Source organism: Crocodylus siamensis, chromosome 1, assembly GCF_052110815.1.
Source record: "Crocodylus siamensis isolate JL-2025a chromosome 1, ASM5211081v1, whole genome shotgun sequence".
Classification (NCBI taxonomy): domain Eukaryota; kingdom Metazoa; phylum Chordata; order Crocodylia; family Crocodylidae; genus Crocodylus; species Crocodylus siamensis.
This window is the reverse complement of record NC_143395.1, coordinates 171,627,697-171,652,209: the sequence shown is the minus strand read 5'-3', so window position 1 is coordinate 171,652,209 and position 24,513 is coordinate 171,627,697. Positions and strand designations below refer to the sequence as shown.

General features: G+C 41.4%; 1 protein-coding gene across 1 annotated transcript in view; it reads right to left on the bottom strand.

Moving 5' to 3' along the window:
* The window catches only part of USH2A (usherin), a 653,616-nt gene that overhangs the window by 92,115 nt on the left and 536,988 nt on the right, over positions 1 to 24,513 (bottom strand). Inside the window, exons 58-59 of the mRNA XM_090031530.1 lie at positions 11,077 to 11,235; positions 9,741 to 9,903 (exon numbers count right to left, since the gene is read on the bottom strand). Of these exons, the coding sequence (XP_089887656.1) occupies positions 9,741 to 9,903; positions 11,077 to 11,235 (322 nt within the window). The remainder of the gene's footprint in view (positions 1 to 9,740; positions 9,904 to 11,076; positions 11,236 to 24,513) is intronic.

Sequence of the window (24,513 nt, the reverse complement as noted above, 5' to 3'; positions counted from 1 at the left end):
CACATGCACACTGGCTGAAGAACATTTCTTTGGCAAGAGAAAATCTGTATTTCAAATAATTCTGTCTGTTCTCATTTACTTGCATCAACCTCAGTTACTACTTTTAAAGATAAATCTCCCCCCTCCCAACAAACATCTATGCTTTTAAAACTAGCAACTAAGTGCTTGCAATATTTTCCCCTTAGGTTCCATTGCATTTATAAACATAATGAATGTACTACTCTTGCACACACATACACATGCATTCACGTGCACATGCAGACATGTACACACACATGCTAAATTTTCTGCATACAGTGTCACTAGGATACAGAAAATATTAAACTTATTGATACTGTGAATTGATTTGTGGTTCTGGGTGAAGAGGAGTGGGGCAGACTTTCTAGTAGTTCTCAAAAACAACTGAAGCAGGAGTTTAAGAGGAACAGGAAGAAAGAAATCATACCCAAGACCCCCTAAATCAATGGGAGCCTTTGGCTGGCATGCCACAAATTAGCCCCACACCTTCCCCAAGTGCCACTCCAATTTTCTCCTTCTGCCCAATCTGCTGCTCTGCTTTCTGCTCCCTTCCCTGTGCTCCCTGTCCAATCTGTTGCACTGCTTTCTTCACCTTCTCCAACTTGACATGTGTCCCACATACAGACTGCCTATGCCACTTGTGGCACCCATGCTGCAGGTTGGCCACCTGAGCCATACTCCATCCTTGGTCATGTGTCCCAAAGTATGGCATCACGTTGGATTTTTTGCACACTTTTCTCCATGGTGAAGTAAAATCATATGCACAACTCTCACACAAACATCACACACTGTACTCATCAATGTAAAGGCAAAGGTTGCAAAAAGTGACTCTAACCTCATTTTAGTTTCTCTACCAGAGGCACACGTACCAGAGTCTGTGCTCTGGGGGGCAGCAGAGGCTGAACCAGGCTGCCTGTTGCACTGGAAACAGCTGGTTCTGTACTGGCAGTGCCAGTGGTAGTGACTGCCATTCTTGCACTCCCTGGTGTCCCAGTCATGCCCTCCCCTCCTCCCTTCATTACACTAGCGCTCTTCACTACCCTAAATGATTTAATTTCTTCTTGCCACAGCCGGTACCAAGGTGATACCAAAAACCAAGATTTTTAAGACCCATCAAGATATACCCTTGGCTGAGATGATATAGTTGGGGATGGTTTGAGTGGGGGCTGGACTACATGACCTCCAGAGGTCCCTTCCAACTCTTATTTCCTATGATTCTATGATAGATGCACTGGTTATGTGCTACAGCTAACTTCTAATTCACATGGACACAATTCTTGTGTCTTACTTACCTGTAAAGTATCCTACACACTTATACTCAGTTCTACAAGATAATATGCCTAAATCCCTGTCCCTCCTCTCAATGTATTTAAAAATAAGGAATGTTGCACAGAAGTGAAAAGTGGTGATATTTTAAGTGTAATAAAGGTGTCTTTAATACCCGGTATCTGGGCTTGCCTAGCATAGCAATTCAATTAATTGTTATAGCACTTCTTCAAATTTACAAGTTCATTTTTAGTAACATTTTAGAAATTCTGTGATAAACAGCTTCTTCACACTGAAAGATCAAATATGCCACCAACCACTAGCTCATCTACAAGCAAAGCTGAACAATGCAGTCTGGTTAAGTATTTAGATCTTATTACTGCTGAATATTTAATGAATGAAACTTATGGTTAGGTAAATGATTCCATCTGCGGTGCTAAAAACCAGAATATCTTCATGTATGAATAAACTTTGAACAGAAGTGGTTGAACAGTCTGTAATCATTTCAATCGACTTAAGATTTAGTATGCAACTGCTCATTTAACTGGAAGTGTTTCTTATGTACAATGAACTGCATAGGAGAAAAGCATTTTCAGGAGCTGAAAGCTGTCTCTGAAGCTGCATACTGTGATTTGCTGCCCACGCTCATTTTAGAGATGTTCAGATGCAGTTATTTTTATGAGGGCAAATTCTCCCCACCCCCACCCCAAACCTGAGCCTGAGCAGAAGTAGTGAGGAGAAGGAATTCTTCCTGCCAGATGGCTACACAGCTATATCCAGAGAGCTGCAATAGTGATCACAGCACTTGCCCCTCATCTGCCTTATGTGGCAGGGAAAAGTCAGTGAATCTGTGTAGTTTTGGCTCCATCGGCTACACCTCTGTGGCCATGTTCAGAATGCCCTTACAGAGCCATCACTCCCTCTAAGACCAAGAACAGAATGTAGATGTTCACATTGTTCCCAGGCTAGGAAAAAATCACTGTTCTGGAAAGACTGAGGGATAATATCCCCAAAAGTTATTAAAGGGACAATGCAGCTCCACAGTGCTTCCTAATATGGTTTTTCATATGGTGCACCAAAATAGCCCTAGTTATTACTGACTTGCAACACATACATATTTTGTTTTTCATTTTTATATTGTCCTCAATATACAAAAATAAAATGAACTTTATGCTCATTAAAACAGTCAATCAGATCAAATTTCAGAATAATTGCAGACAAAAGTGGTAAGTGTGAACCAAATCCAGTGGTTTCCTATGTCAGCACTTCTATCCATGGAGGTCTTTATACTTACACCACTGTCTGAGTGTCTGGTAAGTTACACACCAAGTTGAAGTGTTACTGAATATAAAGGTAAGGGGCAAAGTCATGTAATATATACTGATCTGGCACTCAGTGGTATGTAAAATGAACATAATTGGAGCCACAAAAAGAGCAACTTAGAGGTGTCAACAGAAGGTGGGCATGTCCTGTATCTTACATCCTCCTGTTTCTTTTTCAGCTTGACCTCTTATTTTGCCTGTGCTCTAAATTATACTTATTTGCCTATCCACTGAGTGCCAGGACAGTGTGGATTACACTATTAATCTCAATTACATCTTTTATCTAAATCATGTACTCCTACAGAGTTTAGCTCAGGGTCTTTCAAGGAAGATACTCCTACTTAAGCTAGATCTGAACCAGGCCTCACCTATTTCTTATCTTACAGGTATTGCTTTTATGAGATCAATTCCCAACCACAGAGCACTTGCTGGTGGTGAGTGAAGAGCAACAGCTGGAGACCCTCTGATGGTCACATAGTGCTGTTTTGCTTTGTTTCCAGTTATATCTGAGTAGCAGACAAATAGAACTGTTAACTTTTCCTGTTATAGTATCTTTCCATTATAGCAATTTCTATAGCTGTCACAGGGAAGTTATGTAATGATGAATGGAAAAGAGAGGAGCATTGCATGATTGTGAATGAGAAGGGATGTTTTGCATGAGACAATATTCAATTGTGGTTCTCACCAAAAAAATAGAGCACTTTTCTTCTCTGTTCACAGTTGTTTCACAAGTGAGAAGTAAAATATTACCAATCCCCTAACACCACACTTTTTGTCAGAATTACAGAAAATTTGTAGGCATTTTTAGGAGGTTTCAAGTAGTCCAGCTTCTGCAATTTTAATGGAAAGATTTGCACACACTGCTCCCCAAACATTCAGTGCTTTGAGTTAAATGAATTTATTTGGTGGAGATACAGCAAGGAAGAGGCAAATGATGAAGAAGAAATTACATGCCATAACCTCCCCTGGAAACACTGCAGTATTGTTGTTATAACAATATGAGGCTATGTATAGCTACAAAATGAAAAAGAACTATGTGCTTACATCCCATTTCTGTCCTTACAAATTTCTGATTTTTTTTGCAGCTATCTGAGAAAGATTTGATATTGTTGTTGTCTAAGCACATTTAAACTTCAGCTGAAATAACTGCCAAGTGATTCATGCCTATGTAGGTGAATATAACGATTGTATCTGGAGCCCCAGTGCGCCATTTTCATTTCACTTTAAATAAAAAACAAAATGTATCTATGTCAGTCAGTGCCCTTCTGCTGTACTCAGAGGTATCAAACAGGCTACAATTATGATTGTGAAGTGATTGTGTCACATTGGAGGAAGGTTTATTGCTTTTGAGTCTGCTAGGCAGTAACACATTCTGTTTCATATTACTCTTTATATCATTGTTTGGCTGTGACTAGAATAATCAAATGCCATCAAATGCTGTCAAATTCAATTTACAGTATTTTTCATTGAAGCAGGCTTTCTGCATTATATTTCCTGTTTTCCCTTTCTATGGCTGCCATGGAAAAGCAGCTATAATCATCAGCTTTATTTACAAAACCAACAGAGTGAAGCCACGTCGTGGACTATAACAAATACTTTATTTCCCTTTATACATAGATTAAATATATTTTTTCCTTGAACAATTAATAGGGAGCAAATGAAAAAAAAGTATTTAAAAAGAAGAGGCATTTTTCGATGATCTGTTAATATTTTTAGGGCAAGTGTGAATTTTCTTGACTTATTCTTACACGATCTTAAAGGCAGTAAGGAATTTGGATTGCTCACTTTCAGAAATATGTTCTCCTTCCCCACAACTGCAATACAATTAAAATAGCCCAGGTACACCCAAAGCTTTTGAAGAATTGAGACTACAGGAAGCCTGAAGAGCAAGTGTAGGAGATTTTGAGAAGGGAAGGTCTGGGACAGAACTTGACCCTCCAACTTCAAAGATTTCCACACAGATTCCCTATGGATTTGGAGCTCAGGTTCCACTTATTAGGTGCACATGTAGATGTAGGCAGTAAACGGTGATCTTACTCCACCCAGCTCAAGTTCCTTAAAAAAAGTTACTAAAAGGGATGGGCAGTAGGACTGCGAAACTGCACCGTTCCATTTTGCCTTGAGTTTCGACAGTTTGACGGAACAGTGTTTAGTCTCAAATTTCATTTTGAGTCGAAACAGCTGTTCCATTTTGTTCCATCAAAACAGGAAGGCTGTTTTGCCACTGTTTCATGTTTCGCTGGGGATGGAGAATCAGAGCAGCTAGGCTGACTTCCCATCCTCAGCGCTAGATCACGCTGGAGGCAGGAGGCAGCCCAGCAGGGTGCGATCAAGCACAGGGGACGGGGAAGCATCCCCACTGGGCTGCCTTCCACCACTGGTGTGATCAAGCATGGGGGTCAGGGAAGCAGCCCCACTAGGTTGCCTCCTGCTCCCAGCGTGATCAAGCGTGGGGGTTGGGGGAGCAGCCCCGCTGGGCTGCTTCCCACCCACTGCCAGTTCTTGTACTGGGGATGGGAAGTCAGGCCAGCTGGACTAACTTCCCATTCCCAGCCTATGGTCAAAACATTTTGACTCTCAAAACGTTTTGATCAGCCGCATTTTGTTTCAAGGCTATTTCAACAGCCTTCATTTCATTCCAGTTTTGCTGTTTCAACCTTGGAATAAAAAAAACCTGGTATTAAAAAAAAAACCCCACAGGGAAAAATAAGTGGCACAGGTCACACTCCTGGAATGTGCCCTGAAGCAAACAGAGGCTGGGTCCTCCAGAGAGATACTCTGCCATCTAGCCAGAGCATCTCTATGGTGCCCCTGATGCACCAGCATGCTGCTTCAGTGTGCTGGAGCAAATAGGAGCAGGGCAATGCTGCAACAGTGACCCAGACCCAGGCTCCATTCCAGAAAAGTAGAGATATAGGGGAGGGAGGGGGACTGTGTGGTTTCTGGGTGGGGTATGGGGTGTGTGGGTGCATATATGGGGGTGTGTGGGGGTGCATGAGGAGTGGCTGGGGTGTAGGGGGATGGGGCGGGTTTTATGGTCAGGGTGTAGGGGGATGTGGGTTGGGTTTCATGGGGTTTGTGGGTGGATGTGGGGGTGGTGTGCGGTTGGGTGGAGCTTCGAGGTGGGCTGCAACATGCCACCCTGCACCTCCTGCAGTGCAAAGCCCCCAGCACTGGGAGCAGCTGCCAGCTGGGCTGTCGGGGCCATAGCCTGCTATAGGCACAACCCCTTGGCGGCGCAGCACCGCCTGATCTGGGGTCTGCACATGGCAAACAGACCCATCCCAGCCTCACCTGCCCCACTAGTGGGCACCTTTGGACAGGACCGGGAAGGCTTCTGGCACCACCAGCAGTACCTGTCCAAATGCATGTGCTAATGGAACAGGCCAGGCTTGTTGCTATTGCCAGTGGCTGTGCATTACAGAGGGTGGGTGGCGGGTCAGACGTATGGCAGCCCCCCCAAACTGCCCCACAAACCCCACATCCACAACCCCCCCACAAGGACCTCATACACCTACCCACAAACCCCACACACCTCATATCCCCCTACCTCCACACAGCCAGCCACACACCCATCACCCCATAACTCCACCCCCACAAACACACTCACGAACCCCTACACACACTCCTCCAGATGGATAGGTTGCATATTTGAAAGAGCCACCCAGATACCATGTGAAGAATTGCTGCAGTGCAGAAGGAAAACCCACATGAATCACACACCACTCGTTATAACATATCACCCCTCCCTCAAACCTATACAGAAAATCCTCAAACAACTGCAACCCATACTAGAAGGAGACCCAATTCTTAAAGAGATCTTCCCAGAACCACCCATCCTAACCTTCAAACAAGCACCAAACCTTGCTAACCTCATCACTAGATGCAAACTTCCTACGACCCAAAACACACCAAATGGATCCAGACCACATCATGACAAATGTAAAACCTGCCAACATATATCCACCCCTCCACAATTACTGCATCCCACACCAGAACCATCAGCATTCCTGGATCTTACAGATGCATGTCCAGAAATGTAATGTATCTCATTCAATGCACCAAATGCCCTAATGGAAAATATGTAGTAGAGACCAAACAACAACTGTGCAAAATGAATGTATACCGGAAATCTATTAAAGACAAGAATACCCAATTACTGGTGGGGGACACATTTCTCACAAGAAAAGCACACTCTCTCCAATCTCTCAGCTCTAATCCTCAAAAGGAACTCACAAAGCACAGACGTACCTATGAACTTCACTTTATCAACCTCCTGGATACAAAAAATCATGGACTAAATATAGACATTGGATTTATGACACATTATCACCTGCCTAACATCTGCCTCCCTAGGTACCTCTCCACTATTTACCAACTAAATTCATTTCCCTTCCTCTCTCCCCCCAGCTCCCTCTGCCTGTCTCTCACCCACTGACTACTCAATTTACATCTTCACTAACTGGATTTCTTCCATGCATACTAGCCTTTGGCTTCTTTACTATTCATTACATCCAGGAAGAACACACACCAACTGGAGATGCTTCCTCAGCCTGACAAAGGGTATTTAAACCCAAAAGCTTGCTAAGAAGAATGTTTCCAACTATTTGAACTGGTCTAATAAAAGATATCAGATTTACCCAAAGAACCTTGTCTACCAAAGCATATAGATAGTTAGAATTTATTTTATTATCATGATAGAGGCATGATAATAATTAAAGCTTCCAAATTGCTTTAACATCATAAATATATCAATAAAATATGCCCAACTGGTCTCTCTCTCTCTCCATATATATATAATGGTGTTTTATTTTAATCATGGAATACCATGGATTTTGGGGTATTTTAAAGAGTAAATTTGGGATTTTTTTATCAGAGAATTTGCAATTTTTAAATAGGGAACACCAGGATTCCTGCTAGTGAGGCAAGTGGCAGGACCCAGGCAGAGGACCCTACCCAGGTCTGGCACTGAGGACCCATCTGGAGGTCAAACAAGGTGGCTGACCTCCTGGCCATTTGGGACCAAGAGGACATGCTTTGACAGTTCAAAGCAGGCCACCACAATGAGCACATCCTGATAACTGCCCAGGTGGCAGGGTTGGGTCACACATGGCAGCAGTGCCACATGAAGGCCAATTGTGCAGCCACAGCCCACTGGTAGCTGGCCCAGAGGTGCAGATGGCTTTGCTACAGTGCCCATGCCACAGCCCAGGTGGCTGTGTGGTCCCCATCCAGGTCTGGCAGACATGCAGACATAGGACTGCAGGTCCAAGAGGATGGATGTTGTTGCAGGTGGCAGTAGATCACAGCCAGGCAGCTGCCTCTATTGCCAGACTGCTGCAGTGAGTAGAAGGTGCAGGGGCCACTCCTGGTCAGGGATGCTGCAGCAGTCTAGCTCGCAAAGGGGGCTAGTGTCCCCATATGTTAACTGGCCAGACTTCAGAAGCTGCTAGGAACAAGTAGCCCCAATCTTCTCTTCAGGACAGTTTTTTATACTGCCGGGGCCAGAACAGGTGCTGGCCCCAGCCTCTAGCTCCCCCTGACTGTAGATGCAGGAAGAGCTGAGCACGGTCAATTTGCCAGAGGTGGCACAATTTGCCCCACACCAAAGTACATGTTCAGGCACGTGTGCTGAGGTACAAATCTCTGGCATAAATTTGAGTTAGTGCTATATGAGCTGCTGCAAGTCCAAATGCCTGCATGTGTGGATATGCCCTGTGTGTCCCTAGCTACATATTTCCTATTTTTGACTTCTTTCAACCTAGTAAGCTAACCATGCCATGGCTGGCTTAAATGAATACTACCACCTTCCCAAAGTAAAAAAAAGCATCTTTTTCACATGATATCTTTTGTCTAATAAAGTTTAGAAAGTATTTTGCACCAAGTTTACAAGCATATTTCTCCATTCAGTCCTTCTACCTCACTTTCTCCCATTACACATAGAAAAAAATGAAATCTCCAATTTCAAGTCTGTTTTATTTATTAGCATTAAAAGTATTGTTCCCTCTGTCCTTCAGCCTTCTAGTTTTAATCCTTTTCCTTTCCAATTTTTTCATACCCCCAACCCCAAATACTAACCCTGTACTCCTGCTGAAATACCATGTCAGTATTGTATTCATATTTGTAATGTACTATGCTTGTGTGTGTGCATGTGGATACAGTATCCTTGTTAACTACATTGTTCCATCATTTTTTACTGCATGAGGTTTTAGCTTTTTTTCTTTTTGTCCATTTCAAGTGATTCTTTTCACTGTCCATGTATCTGTCTAGCACTTATGACTGTCCAGCCTATTCTTCTGGATATTCCTCTTTGCCCTTTGCTGACATCTATAAAGTTTATATTCAGATTATTCCTCAGTGGTTGCCACTTTTAAAAGTCAACAGGAGTTAGGTGTCTAACTTCTACTTATACATTTGAAACCATTTATCAATCATGGACTCTGGTTTTCCATAGTCATTTAACTCATTTCCAGATTCCTCAGACAGGTTTGGCAAAGGATCTTGAATATATTGCTTAGAGAACATACCAGTTAGAACAATTTCCACAGTTTTAATGAATATCATATTTATCTGAATCCAAGATCAGGTTTTTATCTTCAGTCTACATGGCAGGGTGAGGAGGTGGGAAGCCTCGTCTTAGATTCAAGAACTACCAGGGGAAGGAGGCTACTGCAGCCCTAGCTGCGGGCCTGGGGACAAGGCCAAAGGTGAGCTACTGTCTTCCCCTGACTGGCTCATGCATCAGTGGAGGGGGGGTGTGGTAAGGGGAATGCAAGGGGGTAGGGGCATGTGGGGGAGACTGTGTGGTGGAGGGGGACATGTTGGAGAAACCTTCACAGTATGGCTTTGAGTACATGGGAGATGAGGTAAATACAGTACACTATCTGAAAAATGTTGCCTTTTTCTGCCTTTATAAAATGCATAAATTCCTGTATGTCATCTATAATCACTCAAAGAGGTTGAAGATTAACAACATTAGTGCAACTTGTCCAACCATAAACAAATGTCCTCCTAATTTAACTTTCAAAAGGATGGATTCTTACTATATGCTATATACATTTCAAGACACTGTTCATCCACCAGTATGATGTGGGCTACATAAATGCTTTTTCAAGAGATTCATAAAAAGTCTACCTGTGTATAAAGTAGTTGGTTATGATTCCATTTGGTTTCTTAGGTGGTGCCCATTTCACTTCTATAACTGCAGATCCTTTTGCCTTCACTATAGGCAGGCTCAGTTCCTCAGGAAGTGCTTCAGCTGTTTTTGCATGTGTCCTAGTGCCTACTCCACAGGCACCTGAAGAGAAAATTAAAGGTCAGAGTTTTCCACAACAATACAATTGACATTTTAATCATCTAATATAAGAAATAAAATCATTTATGAATCTAAATATGTCAGTATTATTTTCTCTGAACAAAAGCAGAAGCTTCAATTAGAAATGGTAGCCATAAGTTAAAACAAAATGTAACATAATTTTTTTAATGTATAAAAATGAAGAAATTAAATATTAATTTTCCATTTAAAAATATTTAAGAAGTCTTTTAAACACTGCCTGTGTCCTATCACCTGCCTATCATCCTATTAACCTGCCTAGATACAGCTCTCTGATCTCTCCTTTTATTTTTGTGGAAATGTAACAAAACTACACACTGTAGGAAAACGAAGGACAGTAAAAATAAAGGAGGAAGTCTGAAATTATGAAGACATGAGGTAAGACTTACAGAAGTTACACTTTTGGCCTGATTTTGCTTCCACTAAAGTCAAAGGTAAAACTGTCTTTAAGAAGCATAAATTTTGTATAAGCTGAGTTTCAGGACCCAATGTTTGAGAAGTTAGCACTTTCATAGAATAAACAATGAAAAGCAAATTTCCATGTAGAAAATAATCTCATACCTAAAAGAAGCATTTTGCTTTATAACTAAGACCTCAGTGTACGTAACTAAGTAATCACTTCAGTGGAGATATTGCTGATTTATGCCTGTGAAAGAAAACCAGAACCAGCTCCCATGTGTTACATCAGAAGATATACTCAGGTCAGATTGAGTATTCCCAGTGCTTTTAAATACATATGCACTTCATTCAATATATTCCAATTTTTTGAACATTTATCTTTATCTTTCTAGGCCCACTGTTAGTGCAGTAGACACCACTAAGGCAAAGATTTTGTTCTATGCAGAGCAGGTTTTTGTTTTTTTTAAAAGAACAGGATATTTAAACCCTCTTTACAAAGCATTTGAAAAAATGGGATATGTTCCCCAAATACAGATATTTTAATCTCTGTTTAAAATATTCATGACATAATATAGAAAAATATATAATGCTTCACTTAGTGCTAGGGTTTACGTTTATTGGGTAAACATCTCGCTTCAATTTAGAAAGAAGATGTTATTTATTTTGCTGACCTGAACCTATTTGGCAAATCTGTACTCTTTGATGATCGCACTAGTGAATTATTTGAAGCCATCTTACCATTCTGGCAACATTGTATCCTTATCTCGTACTGGGTGTATGGATCCAGGTCATCCGTAAGGAGAAACTGAGGCTGACCTACTGGTCTTACCAACTGGGAAGGACTGCCAGCATTTAGTAAGACATTATACTCCACAGGTATACTGATGTTGAAAACCCCTATTATGGAATAAGAATACACAGCAATTATCTTATAATACTAATAGTGCAGTACTAGTGTAAGAGTAATAGTGTAGGGTGGCTTCTAAGAGGTACTTTAATATTTGCAACTCTGAGCTCAAGCCCCACTTGGGATTTTGTCCAATTTCTGTTTAAGGCCAGGTAAAGTCATTACACTTGTATAAGTGATTGGAAACTGGTTTAAATCCATAATGGAACAGAAGTTCAGCACACATAGACCAAAAATGGCAGAACCTGATCTAAGATGGACACCCTGCATGCCCCTCACCCCCCCCAATCCCAGCAAAGGGTGAATGTGTGTTCAGTTCACTACTACTTTATTCTAACCACATACCGAAAACCTTGCAACTTAGATTGATTTCACCTCTGGCTTTTTAAATGTCTGTACCTAGCCTTAGAAATAAGTATCATTCAAAACATATATTAAAAAAAAATCTGTCAGCAGTTAAAAACATGAAATGGTGTGTAGCAGTATCTTTTATTACACCAACTAAATACATTCACTAATAAAGGATATCGCCTCTGACCCAAGAGCTGTGTTTATCTCCATTTCTTAGACCACCATGGCTATAACATATACTCCTGGAAGGGTGTGTAACACTTCTGAAGACAAATCTGAAAAACTGATACATGTCCATGTACTGATTTCATGAAAAATTACTTTTAAATAAGCCTATTGATATTAACATCAAGTGGGATGCTTTCAATCTCTCATGTTCATGCTGCCCCACTTTGCATGTATACAGAAACATTCACTAGAATGGAGCAGAGGCCAAAACCCAGATATGCCATCTCCCAGCTGAGTGTTCTGCTCACCAGGTTACAGTCGCTGTCTCTAGCTCCATAAAGATTTAATCTTTTATGAAAAGTGGAGCAGCAATAACTGGACAGATTTAGAGTATGTGACCCCAGAGTAGCCCTTGAGGGCACATCCCCACATGTATTTCCCTGGGGACAAACAGGAGCAGCACATAGTTGATGCTTTATTTCTGACACAGGGATAGCCCAGTATCAAAAAACCTACTGTGCTGCAAATTAGCAGCACAGTAAATGCATGCACGTGCAGCATGTGTGGTTTGCAGTGCCATACATGGGTTTGCTGTGCCACAAACCACATGTTCATGATAATGGGAATGTGCCCTAACGGTCATTCTAGCACAACAGCACTCTCCTGGGAAGTGAGTGATGTGGGTTCAAAGCACCTCACATAAGGAAGGGCACTGAGTGAACCAAATCCTAAGTTAGCATTTTAGCCACTGGACTACTCGGGAGAAGAAAGACAGTCTTCAAGCACTTTTGTGAATCAGTCCTTGGTTATACTTTTTTAAAGAACTCCTGAAATCAAAACTTGTCACCTCCGGTTACATTGAACAGTTTAATACAAATGGCATTTCTTTTTGATTTTCCAGTTTAGGTGATGAACAGAGATATCAATTATCCTCACAGCTCTGATTCAGCCAGTTCCCACTCTTCTGAGGCTAACTCACAAAGCCACCTAGCTCTTTTCTTCTTTCCTCTTCCCTCCCCCAGAGGAGGTCCATATGCCCTCCTCATTAGTAGAAGAGGGGAAGACATTCTGCAGCCCATTATTCTTTAGTTGTCCTTTAGCCAGCTCTGGCCCTCCAATCCACTATGCCAGAAGGGGAAGGGGTGGGGCTTGGCAGCTGCCATCTTGCAATCTTTCCTTTACAGCATTTTTAGAGGAGAGAAGAGCCTGGGCTTACATAAGCCAAAACATGGTAACAAATGTTTTCTAGTGTAAATCGACACGTGTAGAGCACTTCCTTTCTTCATTCCGATGCATTCTACCCAGCTCTACAAAGACCACAGTGTCTATAAAACAACAGCAATAGATTTCAGAATACTGTGTGTGTTTTTCAATTCTGCAAAACATTCTTACTGAAGAGAGATTTAAGAAAATAAAAAAAAATAAGCATATATTTACATGGTGTTTAAAGTGAAGCGAAATCATTTTAAAATATGGCTGAAAAAAAAGAAAGCAAACCACATTTCCAAAAACAAGTGAAACTACTTCTGCTGTTTTTGGTACTGAATTTGTATCCACCTCTATCTGCAAAAGGCACCAAATACTAGATGCCTGACACTGGATGTGTCTACAAGAGACACTAAAAGTGCAGTAGACTAATTCTACTGTGCATTAGTGCACCATGGCAAAAGTCATGCTAATGCACTAACATGCAGTAGAACTACTCTGCTGTGCATTAGTGTTACATAAAAGACGTGCTGGTGCTACTGCACAGTAGTTCAAATTACAGCCCATTAAGTTAGTACCTGTTATTACTTAATGCGCTGTAATCATGGTGCATTAATGTACACATAGATATGCTCACTGTTAGGATTCCCTTAATATCTTACTAGCAACAACTTAAATATTCCTCACACATAACAAGGCCATTGTTCCTATGCAACCATAATTAACGATTTTCAGTGGCTCCATTATTCTTTAGCTAATGGCAGAACAATTTAATTCAATCTTTAGAGAGAAACTTTTTTTGATTAAGTAAACAGAGGAAGCTTTTGCAATCTCCAACTATTTCAAAGTGGAAGAAAGAAAGACAAGACAAATTCACAAGTGAAGTTATTCAAAATAAGATAATTGTAATCATGGCCCTTAATATTGGGATTGATATTTCTGAGAAAACTTCAGGATAGTTGTATTTGTTTGTGGTATATAAAATAGGCCTATTGTTAATCAAAAAGACAGTTCTCTGCAATTTGCTGATGACATGGAAAGTTCATAAAGTGTTCAGTGAACTGTATATTGCAGCTTGTACATTCTAGAAGGTAACTATCAATAATTCAAAATATAATATTGCATCTTGATCTGAGGCTTAGCAACTATCATGGACAAAGCTGTGCTGGTACTGCTGTTCTGAGAGGTTTAGTGTCAAGTATGACAGACAGACAGCAACAGGAAGGAACATAAGCTCCATATCCTCACTGCCCATATGCCAAATGCTTTGAGTTCAGCATGCAGGGATAACAGAGGAAAGAGAAATAAAAGACACTTTGGATGTTGCCTACAGATCACCAAATTAACTTTAAAAATTCAGACAAATAAAATTTTGAATTTCAGGAGATAATATAAGAAGTATTAAGAACATTTCAGGTATCCACACCTGTCTAAGATGAACTGAGTGCAGAAGAACCAAAAGAACTAAAAGAAGATCTTGAGGTAAGAGTTTGAATTGAGGGTAGAACAGCTCAAATACTATTTCAGTCAGTTGAAAAATCCTCAACATTGGATGGATGTTTCAGAAATAACAGGACAATCTTTTGTAAAAATTCTACTTAATTCACTACAGTTCTTTAGAACAGCTGAAGCTACAAGTTAGCTTGGGAGCAAATCCAGCAGAAATATCTAAATTTGGTAATACTCACAAAACCTTAGCTTCCAAGGATGAAGATAATACAATCTAAGGACAACTGAACGCAGGCTTTCCAAACTTAGCAAAGGAATTTTACAAGCATATCTACTTCAAAATAAGTGTTTTTATTGAGTCCAGTAATAAAACAAGATTTGAATATAAAGGCTACAAAATTATTTTTAAAAAACTTAAAAGTTCTCACAACAGCTTTAATTATAACAGAAATACAAGGCCAAGACATGTTTCAGGACTTTAGTTCTGATTTTAACCATGTTTGATTGATTGATTACTCAGCTTCATTTATTGCAAGCCAACTATCAGCTTAAAAAAGATTGTCTGCTCAGAAATATATCAGTTTGTTCAGACAAAGTAAATGTCAGCTGTTTTCTGAAGTGGTGAAGCTGAAAATTAGTTTGCTGGTACCAGTAATGTAAGTGAATGCAATTTCAGTGCTCTGGGACAGTCTACAATGAGACGATCACAGCTCCAGTCATATATGACTTTATATGTATATGTAAAGGAGAACATTTATGCTTTTCAAGTCATAGATATTACAGAATTCATTTTAGAAAACTAGGATCATTATATGAACTTTTTTATATTTGTAAGTTGTTCTTTTATACTTGTTTAAAAGCATAATGCTGTAATGCCTAGTTTTGTATCATGACTAAACTCTGTCCATTTTTAATAAAATGAGAACCTCATATATTTATTATAAGGGTGTTTTTGAAACTAAAAAGCAAAATGACTGCCCATGCTGTGTCTGTGACAAAATGGGAAACTGTGCAGCAGTGGGGAACATGGATGATGGCATTGTCATATACACCCATCAATTTGCATGGAACACATGAGATGCTAATAAGCATGTAAACAACACGGTCATGCAGCTATTAGCATGCACCAAAGAAGAACAGTGTTCTATCATTCGTTTTTTATAGGCCAAAGTGGTGGCTCAATATAGTTGTAACTTTATGGCTCAACAGAAGGTCTACGAGTGGGTAGAGAAGTACAAAATCTCAGCCACGTGTCCACAGTGGATGAATCCTAGGCAGGACATCATAACACAGCCATAATGCACTTCAACCTGGGGAAGGCCTATGACCAAGTTTCCCATCAGTTCCTGTTCAAGACACTGAAGAAGATGGGTGTCCCCCGCAAATTTTGTCATCTGAATAAAGATACTGTACACCAATGTGAGCAACAGGGAGCTGGTAAATGGGTTCCTAACAGTGCTGAATGTGATGGAGTTGGGCATCTGGCAAGGCTGTCAACTCTCCCCTTTGCATGATTGTCATGGTTAAAGGTGATGGTGATGAGCATGTGGATGGGTGGGTGCACAGGAGCACAGATGTGCAGTGCAGTTATTGTAATGAGAATGATAATAGTGTAACTGTAAAGGTGTGAGCTGGACTGTTGAGTGAACCATATCAGTCACAAGAAAGATTGGAAGCGATGAGTGTGTGTATATTCTGTATATTACCTCACATACCTGTTCACACACATGATGTAGCCAAACTTTGCACAATGGAGTTGAACTTTGTAATGTTGTCCTGCATTATAGCTATTTTGTGTGTGTGTGTGTGTTTTTTATTTATTGATTTTTGTAATTTTGTCTTGCATTATGGCTTTTTTTTGCAAAAACAAAAACATTAAATAAAAAAAATCAACAGCTATAATAAAGGACAACACTGCAAAGTTTGACTCATGCCTGTAAACAGGTATGTGACTATTCCTGAACCAGGGGCAGAAGCAGGTGTAAGCACTGGCAGTATACATGTTATTTTGCATGTAAGCACTTGTAGTATCCATGCTGTTTTGTTGGCAATGGATCAGAGTTCACATTGCGCCAACCGTCAGTACCTGGTCCACACCAAACTAATAATTCTGCTAGCAAACTGAATTCTGTGACCTTTTTGAGGAATCCTAGTGTCATTGCCACTGACCACCCAGATGTTGTGCAGCCTTATGGCTTTCATACCATTGGGCCTCCACTCCGAATCTTACAACTTAATGTTGAGGGTGTGTCAGCTGCTAAGCGAAGCCTAATTAGTGTGCTTGCTCTCCAACTTGCTGTCAATACTGCATGCCTACAGGAGATGCTCATCCCACCTGCTGAAGCAGGATGCTACAAAGATGAAAGAATTGACCTGCTGTCTTAGACTCCACATCTGAAGCATGGCCAAGCATATATGTGCAGTCTGACATCATGGATATATTCCAGATGATGTCCACCGACCTCTGTGATGCTACCCAGGGTGGTGGTTCTTGGGATGTAAATGTTTACAAGCCTCCCAGCATCAACAGGAACCAACAAGTCCTACCAACTCTGCCTCATCCAGCCATCTATGTTGAAGACTTCAACAGCCATGACATGGATTGGGGCTATACAGATGCAGATGTCAATAGTGAACAACTTGTAAACTGGGCCTCACAAAATGATCTTGTTCTTATTCATGACCCCAAGCAGCATGGCACGTTCCATTCTTCCAAATAGAACAATTACTAGTCTTCTGACTTGTGCTGAATTAGTTCAGTACATGGTCACCCACGGCCAGTATCTGGCCAGGTTTTGGACTACTTCCTGCACAGTCAGTACAGGACATCACTGGTCCACATTGGACTCCAGCTCTCAATCATCAAAAGCTCCAAGAAGAAACAGTGGAACTTCCACAAGGCCCATTGGCAGAAGAATAGCAAGGCACTGGAATGAAGCACTGTGACAATACCAACCTGGAATATCTTACTTCATCATCTTGGAGAGGCACATCAGCTACCAACACCAAATCACCCTCCCATGGTGTTCAACAAGTAACCAGCCAGCTACTTTGTGTAGCAAGAGCACCATTGGAAAGGGGAGTGCAAAGCTGCTTCCAAAAAGAATAGAGAACTTTTTGCTGCTTGCACTGAACCAGAACCTGTCCAGTACCTTTCACAGTTCCTGAACTTAACAAGGTTTTGGACAACATCAAGTCTGGCACTGCCCCAGGCAATGATAACATTTCCCCCCAAGTTCCTGAAGCACCTTGGCCCACATGCTCATTCTTGTTTGGTTCAATTCTTTACAAGGATCACATGTGAGGGAACGCTGCCAAAAGTCTGGTGCATGTCAAAAGTTATCATCTTCCCAAAACTGGTAAAAGATACAAAACCAGGTATCAAGCTATTGCCTGCTATCACTGCTGGCTGTCTGTTTTAAAGTCCTGGAGTGCCTGATTCTACAGCACATACTTCCAGAGGTAGAGAACATCCTGAATATAAATCAAGCAGGTTTCTGACAAGGTTGAAATATGTGCAATCAAGTACTTAGGCTAATATTAATTGAAAATGGTTTTCAAAGAAGCCTCAAGACAGGCACTGTTTTCCTTGACCTCACATCAGCATACAGTACTATTGGCATACTGGTCTGCTTGTAAAGGTAACAAGAGTCCTACCTGCATGGGTGACTGTCATTGCCAAACTGCTCCTCTGCAACAGATGGTTCAGGGCACACATAGGTAAGAGGACAAGTCTATAGAGAAGACAGACCAGTGGACTGCTTCAGGGATCTGTGCTTGCTCTGACCTTGTACAACCTCTACACCAATGACCTGCCACAAACCCAGTCACAGAAATTAATCTGACAACATCTACTGTGCATTCCAGGCCTGAACTTTCTCTGAGCACATTCTACACAGTGACATTGCAAAGCTGGATGACTACTGAAAGACATGCCACCTCCAGGCAAGTGTCAGTAAGACAATTTCCAGAATTTTCCACATACACAGTGCCAATGCTGCCTGGGAGCTGAACATCCACCTGAATGGCCACAAGCTGACACACAAAGCAAAACCTGTCTACCTGGGCATGACACTAGATTGGACACTGAGCTATCACGAACATTTGAAAAAGACAACAATGAAAGTTAAGACATTCAACAACCTCCATAATAAGTTGGCTGGGTCATCATGGGGTGTAAAAGCCTGAACCCTAAGGATGTCAGCTCTTGCTATCTCGTACTCTGCAGCAGAGTACTGTGCACCAGTTTAGAATTAGTCGTCACACACCAAACTCACTGATGTGCAGCTACACTCAACAATGTACATCATATTGGGAACTCTTCAACTGACCCCTCTACCATGGCTCCTAGTCCTGAGCAACACTGTTCCCCCTCATATCCAATGTAAAGTTGCAACTAGCAAGCTCCTGGAGAAAATTTATGTCAATCCAAGTCTGCCTTTGTAAGGTGATCTTTTAAATCCACCTGCTGTACATCTACCATCACGACACCTACTGTGGTCCAAACTGCCACACTAGGACCACATGGTGGAGACCCATTGATGTGATGAATGGAGGTCAATATCATCACCAAACAAGTTCCTTATTACAGATCCTACAGTCTGTGCACCTGACTTCAACCTGCCATGCCATCAGTGGGTCTTGCTGAATAGGTTCCAGACAGGGAAAAGTCTGTGCACAGCCAACCTCTATTATTGGAGTCTTTGTGACAACCCAGCCCATAGCTGTGGCAAAACACACACCATGTAGCATATTGTCGATGACTGCCTGCTAAATTCAGCAGTGGACTACAGAAACTGTACATGGCCACTGAGGATGCTATTGCATGGCTCAACAATTATGCACATGCTGACTGACTGCATGATCATCTGAATTACTGGAAAGTATGTACCCACTGGGTGTCAAAACAACAGATGGATGTGCATAAATGACATGTGGAGAGGTGTATCCAGTTTCTGCAGTGTGTATGGGTGAAGGTGAGGGGTTCCTGTCATGCATCATCACTGGTGAAGAGACCTAGGTCCATTATGATCCTGAGAGCAAAAGGCAGCTCAGTAGAGAAACACACTGTCACCACAGCCCAAAAAATGTCACTCTCAATTACTTGTAAGGTCTTGTTCATTCTATTTTGGGACTGCATGGTACCACACTTCATCTGCTTCATGGAATGTGGGGTCATAACCAACAACACCACCTACTTTCATGTTCTCCCAAATCACCTGAAGCTGAGCTTCAAACCAAATGGTATGGAAGGTCAAGGAAGGTGTTCTCCTCTAGCACAACAATGCAAGGCTGCACAGTGCATGGGCAACTATTGAAAATGTGCATGGACAGGACTGTGAAATCTTACCAGATCCACCCTACAATCCTGATCGTGCACCAAGTAATTATCACCCGTTTGGACACTGAAGGGGACTCATGGCTGCAGATTCACCAGTGATGCAGGAATGCAACTTGCACTGAAGGAGTAGCTGTCACAGCAATCAAAAAGATTCTTTTAAGACAGTGCCAAGAAACTTGTGACTCACTGAAATACCTATGTGCAAAGTAGGGTGACTATGTAGAGAAGTGATGTGGTCCAGTAACAGATCACAAAATGGTTTTATTTTGACATGGCTGTTAGTTTCCAAAACATCCTCATGTTTATTATTTCCTTCCAGTCCACCAGCTACCTATGCTGTCCCATAAAGGAGGCTTGACTTACTTGTGAAAGAAAAACATAGGAACTACTGTATGGTTTCATAGACAACTGATGCAGACCTACAAAATGTAGGTTTTTTAGATCAATGACTTTTCAAATTTAGCCCATGTAAATATTTAAGTTTCCTAATAAATGAAGCAGTTGGACTGCAAAGAAAACAGTATTAAGCTAAAAATGCTAACACTGGAGCCTGGAAAAAACAATACTACTTGGTTATATGTATATTTATATATTGTACATGTTCTGTAATATAGAAACATAGAAATGTTGAGCTTGAAGGACCTCAAAAAGTCATCTAGTCCAGTCCTATGTACTGAGTGTGAATGGTCCTGCCAATAAACTCACTTGGTAGAATATTCTCAGAATGTGAACACAATATTGCAAATACATTACAGCAGAAGAATTGAAAAATTCAAATAAATATTCAATAGAAATAACTCCTAATATTCACCCATGCTTACATCAACAGATCATTTTTCCTTCTGAAAAAGAGAAAAAATGTAGCGTCTTAAAGTAGGGAAACAGAACAAAAATATCCTTATATGTTCAAGCATGCCCTACAACATCTGCAGCAAGTCCAAAACTACATACCCTGGGTACTCTGATGACTGAATGAAATGGAATGGGCATATTTGTTAAAATCAGCTGGGAAACCACTTGCTTAGTTCCAGAGTTCATAAATTTATGTCAGAATAAAAGGAACAGTAAAAGCACAACTGAACCAATTTACCCTAAGTGCAAATGGCAGTTTTGTTATTTGGTGTCAAAGTTACCATGAGCACAATGACAACCTGCCATAACACATTTTCATGTTCACTAAAGAACAAGGATTTAGTTGGTTAATATTCCCAGCAATACTCCTTTTCATAATTTACAACAACTAGATGCTGATAGGTTATTTAACATTTATGAAGTTAAGATGTAATCAGAAAAACCCTGATTATCTTTACAAATAAAAAAGTTAAATTATTCCACTTTTTTCCCTCCACGACTTCATTTCACAGCAGGTGCACACTTTACAAGAGGACAAGTCAATCAAACAAAATCTTGTTTTTGTGGGTATATTTGTATAATGTTTAATGGACAATTCTGTGCAAAAAACTCTGTAAATTAGGCTTGACAGCATTGTTTACTTCAAACCCAGGCTAGCTCATAAAGTAGAACTTGCAGCACAACATGTTTAAAAAGGAAAAAAATAAATCCGTAATCTGTTTTAAAGGCTTGTGTTCAAAGAACTGTCTGAAATCAGATGCTGAAAACTAATACTTACTATAATATCAAATTATTCAATAATTAACACCAAATTAAAGTGTTTTAGCTGCAGTCTAACAAGTCTTCAAACATGAATGCCATCCCTTTTATTTACATCCAAATAAGAGATTAATCTATCACATAACTGTTATAAATAACTAGGAACTGGGGCTGCATGAAGCTTTGGGTGGTAATTCGATTCAGAGGAGATTCAGCCCAATTTGGTGGTTGAATCTCCAAATCTGAACCGAATATGGGGACCAATTCAAAGGTCCAAATCAATTCAAAGCTCTCTGAATCTTTGGGAAAGATTAGGAGAGCTTTGATGATTTGGGCAGTCCCCAGTGGCTGCAGCAGGGAGCTGCAGCTGACTCCAAGCTGGTAAGAACTGGGGGGGGGGGAAGGGGGGGGGACATGGGAGGACCCCTGACAGCCCCCTTGACCCCCCTGCTCCCTCATCCTCCTGACTCCCACCTGCTCCCCTAGCCCACCCATGGCTGCCCCCATCCACCCCAGCTTGGTACTTTAAAGAAAAGCCCTGGTGCTCACTGGGTGCTGCCAGGTGGGGGGGCAATCTGTGCTGCCCCCCACTGCCCCATACTGCATGGGGGGGCTCTTCCTTGAACCTCCCAATCCCCCCTGCTCCCCCAGCCCTTTCATAGGTGCCCTGCCCAGGCCATCTCCAGCCCTTTAAGGAAAAAAAAAACTGAGAAAAGCCCTGGGACTCGCTGCTCCTGGTGCAGCCTCAGGGCTTTGGGGGCTAATGCAGAGCCCCCCACACGGTGCGGGGCAGTGGGGGGGGGGCAGTGGGAATCACTCCCACTGGCAGAAGCAGTGAGTCCTGGGGGGTTTTCAGGGGGGTTTTTTCTTAAAGGGCCAGAGCTGGCCCATGCAGGGCACCCGTAGGGGTGCTGGGGGAGCAAGGGGAGGTCAGGGGCTCATGCAGACCCCCCATGCAGCGTGGGGCAGTGGGGGGCAGTGGGGATTGCCCCATCATCTGACAGCACCCAGTGAGCTGGGGCTTTTTTTTTTTTTACAAGTGCTGGGAGCTGGTGCAGCCATTGCTGGGCTGGGAGAGGGGCAGGGGATGGGCCTGGCCTGGCTGATTCAGAGTTTTGGAGATTTGGCTGCTGCCAAATCTCCAAATCAGATTCAGACAAATTGAATCGGGACAGTGATTCGAATCACCAAATTGAATCGCTGTCCTCCAAATTGACTGAATCCGAAGCGAATACTAGCCTCTTTGCACAGGCCTACTAGGAACCAGTACCTCATCTTACAGTCAAATTTAGTATTCCTGTGCACCTAAAGTTGAGTATGTAAATCTATACATAGGTTCTTAAATTAGGTATCTTGGAGATGGTGAATGTAATGGCTGTTGTATGCACACAGTATTTTTTGCCAACAATTTAGGCATTTAGTTTCTGAGCTAGAGAGCTAGGTACCGAACTTTATGCACCCGAGTTTTATCATTTTCATCTATATCAATGTACCTTAGTGCGTGGTTGTGCATACAGCAAACACTATGCTAGAAAACAAATGAATCCATCCAGCTAATTAATACCAGGGAAGGAAAACCAATCATTGTTGTTATTACCTAGAAATAAAGTAATAACCCACTCAGGTAAAGGGGCGGGGGGCAAACAGGCTATAAGAAGATCTAAGTGATATATACAGATATCAGAAGGGTCACAACAAGAATACAGGTACGAATCCAATATGCTATGGAACACGCAGTCTGTAAATACTATGCAAAACCTAGAGGCATAGACTGATGGAGTGAAATAGAACTTTATGACATGAGAAGAGAGGACATTTCAGTCCAGAAGCTCATTATAGCGGGGAGCTGATAACTTGGTAACAGAGGACATGATGTCATAGTTTCTGGGCACCTTCAGCTGCCACTGAAGTTAATAACAATTGAAGGCAGCCAGCAGGATGAGGCCCATAGTGAGGGCTGCTGGTGTTATTAATGAGTTTAAATGCAGGATGGGTATCTGTCTACCTATCAATAACATTTATGGACATGCCTGAGGAAAATTATGGGTTTTTTTCCATTCTGGTTTTCTGTTTCTATCCATGGTATTAATAGTTGTTCCATAATAATTGTAACATATCCTTCTGTACCATATCAGTGAAATGTACCGTACCTTTGAGGTCTGTGCACTGATGCAATGTAACACAAGATAATAGGATACCTATTTCAGAAAATAAAGCCCTATTTTCCATAGTGAGTGAGGTGTGTCAAATATTTTTTTTCTGAATCCATCACTTTAACCACTGCTCGGCCACCTTGCCATTTAGCTAAGTCAGGAGTTTTCAAATGCTATGTACCTATAAAGTTATGAGATTTAAATACCTGAGTGATGTCGAGACATCATTATTAAACACCTCCAAAAAAGAGAAGCTATCTGATAGGATGCCCATAATTAAACCTTAGGACCAAATTTATTACAATAGAAAAGTGGATTGAATGCCAAAATGTCCCTGGTATCCACCGACAAGAAGATAGTGTGGCCAAACTATTTGCTCACCAAACCTTGATTAATAAAAAGCATTTTTATTTTTAGAGACAATATCAATTAACACAACTGTCTCAGTGGGAGAGTCCCTGCCAGCCTTTATAATAAAGGCTGTGCTCTGGATGTAAAAGGGGAAATCTACATTATTACAATATGGTACACTGCAGAATGTAGAATTCATGCATTGGAAAAAAGAAGAGAAAAACAACAACAAAAGAACTATCTAATTAAAATGAAATCTCTCATGCCTCATGGCATGAATTAGAGTGACAAGTAAGGGTGAGCTAACTCTCCAGGTCTGGACCTGTGAGTGATGGGTTCAGTTATAGGGGCATATACTATCTCATAAAATCAGGGCTTTAAACAGGAACCTCCACCTCCTCTCAGCTGTACACTAGAAATAGTCCTTCTCCCCCACGATACTATTTATAGTACACAATACTTAGGGAGACCTATCATCCACATACATGATTATTAAGGAACATTCACTATTTTCCCTGCTATAGCAACTATCCTGCTGGGATGCAGAGATCAGGTAAAGCTATGAAAACTCTTCAGATAAGGAAATAGTGGCTCTTGCCTCACTGTTCCCCCCACTCCCAAGACAAAAAAACCCCTTT